Raw genomic sequence first — 10,506 nt, forward strand, 5'->3', positions numbered from 1 at the left:
ATGTTATGTTTGCACTGTGCTACAGAGATCAGACCATTTGTTAAACAGAAGTTATTATCTTCAGACACATCCTGACACACATCTGAGGTCAAGTTATGCATCTCTTCCCTAAAAATGAGGGCAAATCTCATAAAACCATTCAAGAACAGATCTAGACTGTAATTCACTTCAAAAACCAAAATAAATATAAAGTTATATTTAATAAAACAGATTAGGAACATTATAGTTTTTTATGTGTTGTCCCCTCATGATAGTTAATCATATGTATTAATATTTAATTTGACATTAATTATTACAAACGCTTTACACCAAAGAGATTTGGGGGGGGAGTTATCATTAGGTGTTATATTACTAATTTCCCTTTTTTGAGATTCACCAATATAGTGATTTCATACCTGCCAGTGGTTCTCCAGCAGTGGTGACCTGAACAAAAATAGGTTCACTCTCCAGATTCTCTTCCACCGAGTAGATGCTGATGTTATAGAGCAGACCAGGACGTAGGTCACCCAGGGTCAGTGATGTGGATGTGTTAGGCAGGTTCAGCTCAGTGCTACCAGAACTTCCCTCTTCAGATGGTGTGTAAACCACACGGTAACCTAAATAAGCAAGACATACACTTGTTAGTAAAACGGAGGTCAGCGAGTAGCACTGTGCAGGTAAACCTGGCATCTGTTACACTCACCCCCCTAAACCTCACTCCCATCCGGGTCACGGCACCAATGTAACCCCTCTCTCCCAGGTCCTCTCTGACGCTCCTCGCACTCACTCCAAGCGGGGCTCGAACCCGAGTCTCCAGCATGGGAGGCGGACGCACTAACAAGGAGGCTAAATGGCTACAGCCACTAGTGTCTATCGCTAGTGCGTCTCTTGAGATCGGGGAGTGAGGTTTACCTGCACAGCACTACTCGCTGGCCTCTGTTACACTAGCATCTGTATTTTGTTTACAGTATATAAGTCACATGATGGTTTGTTTTACATCATGCTAAAAGCCTGTGTTTGTGTATAAGTCACATGATGGTTTGTTTTACATCATGCTAAAAGCCTGTGTTTACCTGTGATGGGAGCCACAGGTTTAGACCAGCTGATGAGGATGGATGTCTCCCCCACCTCCTTCACTTCATGATCAGAAGGAGCATCAGGAGCTGCAGAAGCACAAGCCAAAACATCACATTATTATCATGTGACATACTGCAAGTGAAAGTATATGTCCATGGCAATCGAACTTCAACAAGAAATTTACTTTTTACAGCAGTGAAATTTCTCACATAAACACACTTTAGTTATAAGTATGTAGACTTTATTTAATCTTTATTTTTTATTAATTAAAATGAATTTAAATATACAAGGCTACATCTTATCTAATGAATATTCAGTGCACCCAGAAGTACATTAAGTCATATATGATTCATCCATGAGTTTTTCGTAGAATTAGAAACAGGACAGAAGAAGCAGAGAGACCAAGAAAAAAAAACAAAAAAGACAGAGAGAAAGGGTTCACCTGTGGTCTGGGAAGTAGTAAGGATCAGGTTAGGTTCTCCTTGTCCTGTCACTTCATACACATTTACAGTGTACTTCCTTCCTGGGAGAAGTTCATTGATGTTTACGGATGTGGCCGTATGAGGAAGGTCTGGAAACAGATAATCAAATTAGCTGTTAATACAAATACAGACGCATTCAACATCTACAGATCAACTGTGGACAAATGAGGTTTACTAGCCACAGACGACTAAAATAAAAATGCCACACTTGTGATGCACATACTGACCCAAGACCATGGGCTGTCCAGTCTGTGCTCCCTCCTCACTCAGCTCATATTCCACCCTGAATCCAGACACCGTGTCGGATGCAGACACCCAAGAGATGACGAAACTGCTGGAAGTAATCTCAGTCAAAGACTCAGAGGTGTCCACCATTGGAGGAGGCGGGATGGTCTCTCCCTCAGAGGTTGCCACTAGGGAAGAGATGGAAAGGGGAACATTAGCAGACATTTGGAAACAATTAATCCCATTCACAAACTTACTGATGAATTCAAGCATTAATTATGCTTGGAAATTGTGTGGTTTTAATGCACAATACATGCACAAGCACAGAGACCCATTTGCACTGTTGGATGACCTACATGAGCCATGCACAGTGGAGAAATCAAAGCGAGTGGTTTCTCTCCGTCCAAAACGCAGGATGCTGATGAGGTGACCCTCGTAGGTGACTCCTGGCTTTAGTCCAGCAATGGTGTAAGAGTTCAAATGACCTGGAATACTTACCTCCATCCACTGGGTATGGGTATTTTTCTGTTCAAAAACGAGTAGGGTGATCATTTTTATTAGTTAAATAACCACTCTGATACAATCTGAAATAAATTTGGGGACATGCGGCATCACAAAAGGGACTCACTGGTCTCCATCTGAGTATGTACTGTGTGATGTGTGCAGAAGCCGGCACGTTCCATTGGATGGGGTGAGAGTTGGGCTGGTTGCCAGATTCTGATATAATCACCTGGACTGGACGATGACCACCTGATGGAGATTATATTCAATATTTAAATTATATTTACAGCCAAGAGGACCTGTGCTTGCAAAAATAATATTTAAAAATCTGTCTTTAGAATATCATGCTAGTAAGCGCATCATGCTAATATTGTAGCACAACAAACAGAGTATTTGAACATGTATTTGACCATGAGTATGTTTCCACAACCAGCATTTTGAGAAAAAATTGAAGATCTTTTCTGGCATAAAAATACATTGTGTTCTAGGAAAGAGAAAAAAAAGTTTGTAGAGTTAAGGTGTTCTATTCCTTTTGGTAAACGCAGAAATGGGAAACGTAGCACTAGCCTGTGAGATTCTTACCACAAACATGAGGACCACCACCGTCTCAGACTTTTAAACCTTTGAATCCAGCAGACAAACTGCTTTAACAATCATGACAGTTTAAAACCCCCAGCAACTTTTCCAATGTGGTAAATACCTATTATATGCCCCACAAATTTTCCCAACACTGTATTTAAAACTTATTAAGTGTCTTGCAATCTCATAAATTGCTTCCGATTTCATTCTGGCCTTATTTTTTTCCCACTTACTGCCAAGAGGGTAGTCTGTACACAGCACTTAAAGTTTACTGAGTCTGCATTTCATTCCACCAGCCTGCACCAGCTTCACCCCCACTGTTCTCAGCCTTCTCACAGCTGGCCGCCATTACTGAAGGATATTGTTCTGGGGTTGCTTCCACTCACTGAGCAAAGGGATCACTTCTGACCCCCACAAGCTCTTACAAAAAGGGAAACTTTATTAATGAAGAACTCATCTGATCTTGTAGTGGAGATTTGTGGTTCTGTATAAACGCAAGTAATTCACAAATTTAATTTTGGGCAAAAAAAGACTGGATATTTTTTTTTTTTCAAACAATAACGTATCTTAAATAGAACAGGATGAGCCAATATTTGAAGTCATTAATAAACACCAGTTTTAGCATGGTGCAGACTCATCAAAATTAAATCAATCCTATTGTAATCAACAAATCAGTCTACATTTAATCATACTGTCCATCCCTACTTTTCAGTTTTCCTCTACAAAAGTTTGGAGACTTGAGGCAACCATAACAGTGGAAACTACCTAATCACTAAATGACTTTACTGATGCTGTGCAACAGAAAAAGTAACAGGATTGGTTGAATTTCAAACGTATTCCTAGCACAGGACGAAAGAAACTCAAAGACAAACAAACAGTGCCAAAAGGGCCATAGGGGGTGATTGAGACAGCTGTGTTGATTGGGTGTGTGCTTTTCTCCATCCACAGGTGTTGATGAGTGCATTTTAAAACCAACATCCTTAATTTCAAATGCTCCTAGACGATGAGCATTTGTTGAAAGTTGTAAAAGAAAAGATCACAAGGAAGAGCGAACCCCTTATTGCCACTCCAACAAAACACCTGGGAATAAAGGCAAATGGCACTCTTGCTCTCAGTAAACATCTGGAAGCTTTTGACTTCCAAACCTCTCCCCACCCACACCCACAAGACTACTTATAGCAATACATGTTGTGTTTGTGTGTGTATGCGTGCACGAGAGAGGGAACATGTGCCCCAACAAAGATGAAGCTTACTCACTAGAGAAAGATTGCTGAGGCTCGCAGCTCAACTCTCCAATGCCATTTCCATAGCAGTAACATCTGTAATGGATTCCCCGAATGAATTTGTCCCAGGACTCTCCAATCTGATAGAACAATCTAGTCTCTGGCTCCTGGCACTGATCTTGAAATGGAAATCGGAGTAACACGGTCATTATCCAATCATAAGTTCGGTCATTTATAGGGAACAAGGCTAAAACTGCTGATCCTAAGGCTCCAATTTGAAGGAAAAGACAATCTAACTGTTTCAAGAAATTTTTATTTATTTAAGTTTAATTTAACTTCTTAATGATGAAATGCTAGGCCGGCTCACCGATAGCATCACATTTCCAGTGTCCACGGCCTTGACCGAAACAGGTGCAGTTCATCATGTAGCCTTCGTCATGTTGTTTAGCAAAAGTCTGATTTACTTCGTAGGTCAAATTATCCACAATGCACTGGTCTGAAGATGAAAAGACATATATGTTAACACACGGATACTTAAGTTCCTCCATTACAAGTGGGAGAGAAAATTGCCAACTCTCACCTTGGAGTTGTGAGTAAGCGATGCAGCTCCATTCTCCACGGCCATTACCCACACATGTACAGCGCATCATGTGACTCAGAACATCATGGCGTCTGTCCCATTGATCTCCCACACGATACATCACACCCTCACCAGTGGTACACACCTCCTCATTGGCTGATGAAACATTAACAATTACATCAGTAAACATCGCCCTGCGATGTTGACATTGTTCACAAACTTCTAAATTCAACTCAACTGTCCTAAACAATATAACAAAACTTTAAGTCTGTTCAGCCAATGAGATGAGCATATATCTGTTTTGGATGTACTTGAGAACTTCCAACCCTCTAAATCCTTCAAAGAACAAGAATAAGCATGAAGAACAGCAGGAGCAATAAAGGATCAATGGGCATGTGGCAACTATATATTTTAATATAGTGCTTTAAACAATACAGATTGTTTCAAAGCATCTTCACAGTAATAAACAAGGAAATAACAGTATTAATGTGGCATTCTTGAAATGAACAAGAAATTCTTGAAAGTTCTTGAATTATGAAACAACTACAATTTCAACCATGAAGCAAAGCCAATTGTGTCATCATTCAGCTCAATATAGTTCAATGTTGATTCAGGCGAGTTCAGTGATGGTGTCAACTTTGCAAAGTTAATTAAACCCATTTAACTAAAATGCAGCTCTGAAGAAGTTTCATTATTTAAGTCAATCAGTTCAGTGTTGATTCAGTTGAGTTCAATAATAGTGAAAGTTCATCAAATTCCGAAAAACAAACTTAATTCAGTAAAAAGTAGCACTACAACATCGAAGCTCAAATTTAATCTATAGAGTAAAGAGATTATTATAATTAATCAGTTCAGTAATTTGGGGGTTAATTAGGGTCAGACAGCTACAACTCTAATCCTAATGACCATAGATGCATAAAGCTCAAGGCAGTTCCTCATAATCAGCCTTATTGTTTTAACTGGGATATCTCTGATTTGTGTATCTGGTTAATAAAAGGGGATGAGAGCGAGGAAATCTCTCCAAGGTTTAGAGTGGAGGAGGTTACACAGCTGCCCTTGAGACCAGCCAGATGTATATGCCCCACTGCCAAGCAGACTCTGGTCCAAAGCCAACCTCACTTCCGTCTGCAGTCCCACACAGCCAAGGGGCCACGACAAGCTTCGTAAGTTATTTTACACATTTTGCACATTCAGTACAGTAAATAAAACCTACAAATCAAAATATTACTTGCACTGAAAACCAAAACTGTTTTTGATAATGGTTTCTGTGTCAAGACAAGTATCTCTGCCCCCTGCAAAACAAACATTATGGGGCAACACAAAGAGCAGCTCTGGTTTCAATCAATGTCAGATCACTGAATCTCACCACTATCAATAAATTCCCCAAGACTCGCTTGGCTCTAACTGACACTGTGGTGAAAGAGACACCCTTCAAAGCTCAGTCAGGAAGGAGTGTTTATGTAAATATGTCTGAATAGGTGCCGATTGATCTTTTGTTTCACATAGTTAACATCTCCATCTTAACTGTTATCAGACCTCCTCCCATACAGAGCACAAGGTGACTGAAAAAGCTGTGAGATGCATGTAATGACACTTCATTTATCTATTTAGCCTTTTTTCTAATATGCCCGAAGTAAGAAAAAGAATGGGGCCTAGAATGCAATGTTTAAGATCCAGGACCATTAGAGGGCAAAAGTGCAAAAGTGCTTTCATAACATTAGAATTCTCCATCTCCTATGTTCCAAGCTCCTGTCAAGTCCTAAGCTGTCACCCTCTCTTTCTCTCTGGCTTTAAGATTTTTTGCTAGTTTAAAACTGGCGTTTACCTGCCATTGGACAGAAGCCAAACCGCTGCTCTCGGTCATAGTTATAAGTTGTGCCGCACCATTTCATGCCATCTCTCCTGCCTTCAGCTGTGCAGTCAGTGTAGTTACGGCCATTGTAAAGGAATGGGAAGTGACAGAGTGCACCATTGGAGTTTCCCCCTCTGGTTGTGACCATAACTAAAAATGAAGATATTTACCAGTGAAAAACAGTAGCAGTTTTGAGGAAAGTTTCAACTTCCAATAAATTTATGACAGAAACAGCCACCCAAAGGCTAGGAGTTAAGTGCCTTGCTCAAGACTATAATAAGAGTATAAGTCGTTTAGGGCTCAGATATTTTAGAATTACAGTACTGTTTGAATTGTTTTTTATTAAAACTTTATTTAGGATGCATTAAAGTGACAGCAAAAGTGAGCGTTATAAATATTGTACTTTTAAACTTTCTTTTCAATATGAATATTATTATTAAATTATTAAAATATTAAACTGTTTTCAACAATGATAATAATAAGAAATGTTTCTTGAGTACAAAATCAGCAAATCATTTTTGAAGGATAATGAGAGACTGAAGACTGGAGTAATGATGCTCCAGTCTTTTTGCCATCATTATTATTTAACTGCTTGAACTATTTGTTCAACTAAAAACAGCATTTAAAAAGTTTTACTGACCACAAACGTTTTCAGGAATGTATCTAAACTTACCATTGTTGCTGGTACAGAAGGAGTACTTGTAGTCTTTCTCAAAATCGGATGAGGTGCTGCACCAGAGCTGCCCATCACTGCGTCCCTCAGACGTGCAGGAGTAGAACGTTTTCCCCATGAACACGAAAGGAAACACACACGGCTGGCCACCTGAGCTCCCACCATACACCTGGGACTGGCTCTCTGCATACACACACACACACATCACACATGAAAATAAAACAATGAGATACAAGCACAGCATTCAGTATAAATGAACACTTGTCATTTTATTGACAATGACATGAACGTGATTGATCAAGACACTAACCTGACTCTTCACAGCTGACACCGTTCCCCAAGCAGGTACATAACATCTGTTTGCTGCCCTGGGTCTTGATCCAGCGCATGCCCAGGGTGTAGGAAACACCTGCTTCTGTCAGACAGGATCCCTCCGTGGGGTGTTCAGGCACTGCCTGTGGCTGAAACACTGCAGGCTGGACATTGGTCACCACACGAGATCCAGTACCTAGTGCATAAAAAATAACACATGAGGACAAATGTTTTGCCTCAACCAGGCAACTTGCGTCCACTAGGGGGCCTCTACAAACATCCGGACGCACCCAAAATATATAATTCAGATTTATTTCAATTAACAAAAATGTGAGGTTACCCAGGCTAGTGGTGTGCAGTGACGCATGTCTCTCGCATTTCCACTCTCCACGTCCATTTCCAGTACACAAACATTGTATCACGTGCCCGTGAGAATCCGTCTTGCTCCAAGTGTCTCCAATCCGGTAAGAAGTGCGTGTGTCCTGGTCATTACAGCGATCTGTGAAACACACACAAACATACAAAGGAGATGTTTCTCATCAGAATCATATTGCTGTTAAGCTCCTCTAAATAAACTTTTTTTGAAAAATGCAGTAAGTTAAAACATTTTCCCTCTTCTAGCCAGTTAAAAATTTCCTTGCGCTGAAGCCAGAGGGTTTAACTGCTCTTTGAGTGGATAATTAAAGTGAAATCCAGTTGAACAGATGGGAGATTGGGAAAGGGAGTTTCCATGGTTTGTACTGTTCCACTATTCTAAAAAGGGTAGGGTTCTTACTTCTGGATGTGCATGTAATATGTCCACTTCCTTCTCCGAGGCAGGTGCAGTCCACGATCATCCAGTCTTGGTAGGGTTTCTCCCAGGTCTCACCAACCATGTAGGATGTGCCAGCTGCATTGTCATAACAGCGCTCCGCTATCAAGAAAAGAAAAAAAAAAAAGCTTAAATAATATGATGATGTTAATACTATTACTTATATAATGTACCTCAGTTCCTTTCCATCATGTTCAAAACCACTATTATTTCATTTTAAAAGCCCATTAAATTGCTTGATGATTACAGTTTCTTGCCTAAGTCAACATATTTCATATTAAAACAGGAAACTGCGGTGTGACATACTGCAGGGATCAACCCCAATAAAAACAAGATAGCTGATAGTTTGCGACACAGCCATGAACCATGACTTGATACTTACTAGTAGGTTACAGGTGGTACTAAGGGGAAGTACATTCTTATTCTAGAAAGCATTTGAATAGACATAAATCTGTAGTGCATGATGAGTCACCAATAGTTTTAGTATGTTTTAAATTCCATATATTGGCTAAAAATGAATTTTGCTAATGTTTTGCTAAGTATACTATCATATTTACCATAGCAAACACACAGACAAAAAGCCACAAAATTCCTGATTCTTTAAATGCTCAAACTCACAAACAGGTTTGCAGGTCCACTCTCCTTTTCCATTTCCCAAACAGACACACTCCAGCATGTAGTCTTCAGTGTCATGGGGTCTCCTCCATGTGTCTCCAATCTTGTAGGAGTGTCCTCCCTCATGACAGCGGTCTACAACAGAGGTCAAGTAGGTAAACACTAGCACAACTCCAAAAAGCGTAATTTCCAAAATGCCATTAGGCATTAGTCATTACAGTGAAGGAAAGTTCCAGTCTACCCACTCCCAATGGTGCAGCTGATTTTCCCTCGACCAGAGCCAATGCAAGTGCAGTCCCAGATCATCCCATCCTTGGGCCTCTCATAAGTCTCTCCAACACGATATGAGTGAGCATTTACTTTATCATAGCAGGTTTCCTCAGCTGGGAATAGACATGGACTTAGTGCTTCATACTATTCAGAGTTAACACTTCAGACTTGTCGAATGCAATATACTTTTACATGCATATAAATGGTAATTAATTTAACCAAGTTTGGAAATATTTATCCAGTACAGTGTCTCAAGGGACAAACGCAATGTAAGAAGACTAACCTTCAGGCTTTGATTTACACTTTATTCCAGAAACTCCATGACAAGTGCAGAGGAGTGTGCTGCCCAGATAACTGCGCTCCCACTGCTCTCCAACTCCATAAAGCTGACCACTCTCAACACAACCATCTGCAGAGGACACAACAGAACCCTTCTGAGCAATATTTTAAACCCTTCTCTACAATGTTTTAACTTTCTCAACAATAAACCACGATCACACAAAGAAGAAAAAGAGGATCCCTAATGTATATTTTTCAGCGTTTAATTAACAATCTGCGTGCGTAAAACCCAAAATACGTTATTAAATTTAACATTTCGATGGATCAAAACAAAAACAAACACACGGAGAATTGCATACCTTGGGACACGGATGACACCGAGTGTTCCTGAGCTTGTCTCCTATGTTTCGGCATACACTGCACAGTGCAGGCGAGCAAAGCCACTGCCAACGCCGTGCCCAAGGGGCCACCGGTCATTTTTACAGATGTGATGAAACACAAGTTAGTTAAACCTTCCTTCCTTAGCAATGGAGTCTAGAGAAGCCGCAGCCGTCCAGTGGCTGAGGTAATCCTCTTAAAGTCTCCCCAAGTTCCCTCTCTGTGCGTTTCTCTCCCTGTGCGTCCTGCCCCTCCCGCTCTCGCGTGCACCTCTGCGGAGAGCTCAGGAGCGCGGAGCGCTTTTATTTGACCTCCACATTCCGCCCTGGAGGAGGAACTATTCCTGAACACGCGTAGGAGAGCGACACAAACAGACACCCAATCTGAAGCTCGCTTTTTGCCTTCAAAGTTAAGGATAATAATTAATTCAAAGCTATCTTGCAAAAAAACACTTCCAGTGCAGTCACATTTTGTTTTATAAATATTGTTGTGCCTCCAATAAGCCAGTGTTCAGTAATGACCCAAATTTGTCAGTTTAAGAAGCCTGTGACTGTAATAATCTAATAGAGATCATGCTACATTTTGAGTGCAAAAATGTCCCATGTCCCATTCACAGATGGTTCAGACCGCTACATCTATCAGAACATCAATGAAAAACTATTTACTTTAA

At 40.5% G+C, this 10,506-nt stretch overlaps 1 protein-coding gene across 3 annotated transcripts in view; it reads right to left on the reverse strand.

Moving 5' to 3' along the window:
• Window positions 1-10,137, reverse strand: part of LOC113053560 (fibronectin-like) — a 28,774-nt gene extending 18,637 nt beyond the window's left edge. For 2 of the 3 annotated variants that reach the window (XM_026218682.1, XM_026218681.1), the window contains exons 1-18: window positions 9,818-10,137; window positions 9,463-9,588; window positions 9,155-9,292; window positions 8,913-9,044; window positions 8,259-8,396; window positions 7,824-7,982; window positions 7,482-7,679; window positions 7,172-7,354; window positions 6,472-6,648; window positions 4,647-4,802; window positions 4,434-4,562; window positions 4,101-4,244; window positions 2,392-2,513; window positions 2,120-2,288; window positions 1,766-1,951; window positions 1,499-1,627; window positions 1,053-1,142; window positions 396-596 (exon numbers count right to left, since the gene is read on the reverse strand). In XM_026218682.1, the coding sequence (XP_026074467.1) occupies window positions 396-596; window positions 1,053-1,142; window positions 1,499-1,627; window positions 1,766-1,951; window positions 2,120-2,288; window positions 2,392-2,513; window positions 4,101-4,244; window positions 4,434-4,562; window positions 4,647-4,802; window positions 6,472-6,648; window positions 7,172-7,354; window positions 7,482-7,679; window positions 7,824-7,982; window positions 8,259-8,396; window positions 8,913-9,044; window positions 9,155-9,292; window positions 9,463-9,588; window positions 9,818-9,935 (2,695 nt within the window). In that variant the 5' untranslated portion in view covers window positions 9,936-10,137. The remainder of the gene's footprint in view (window positions 1-395; window positions 597-1,052; window positions 1,143-1,498; window positions 1,628-1,765; window positions 1,952-2,119; window positions 2,289-2,391; window positions 2,514-4,100; window positions 4,245-4,433; window positions 4,563-4,646; window positions 4,803-6,471; window positions 6,649-7,171; window positions 7,355-7,481; window positions 7,680-7,823; window positions 7,983-8,258; window positions 8,397-8,912; window positions 9,045-9,154; window positions 9,293-9,462; window positions 9,589-9,817) is intronic. The other variant, XM_026218683.1, reaches the window with a different exon arrangement.
• Between the last annotated feature and the right edge of the window lie 369 nt (window positions 10,138-10,506).

The sequence above is a fragment of the Carassius auratus genome, chromosome 34 (genome assembly GCF_003368295.1).
Source record: "Carassius auratus strain Wakin chromosome 34, ASM336829v1, whole genome shotgun sequence".
NCBI classification, from domain to species: Eukaryota; Metazoa; Chordata; class Actinopteri; order Cypriniformes; family Cyprinidae; genus Carassius; species Carassius auratus.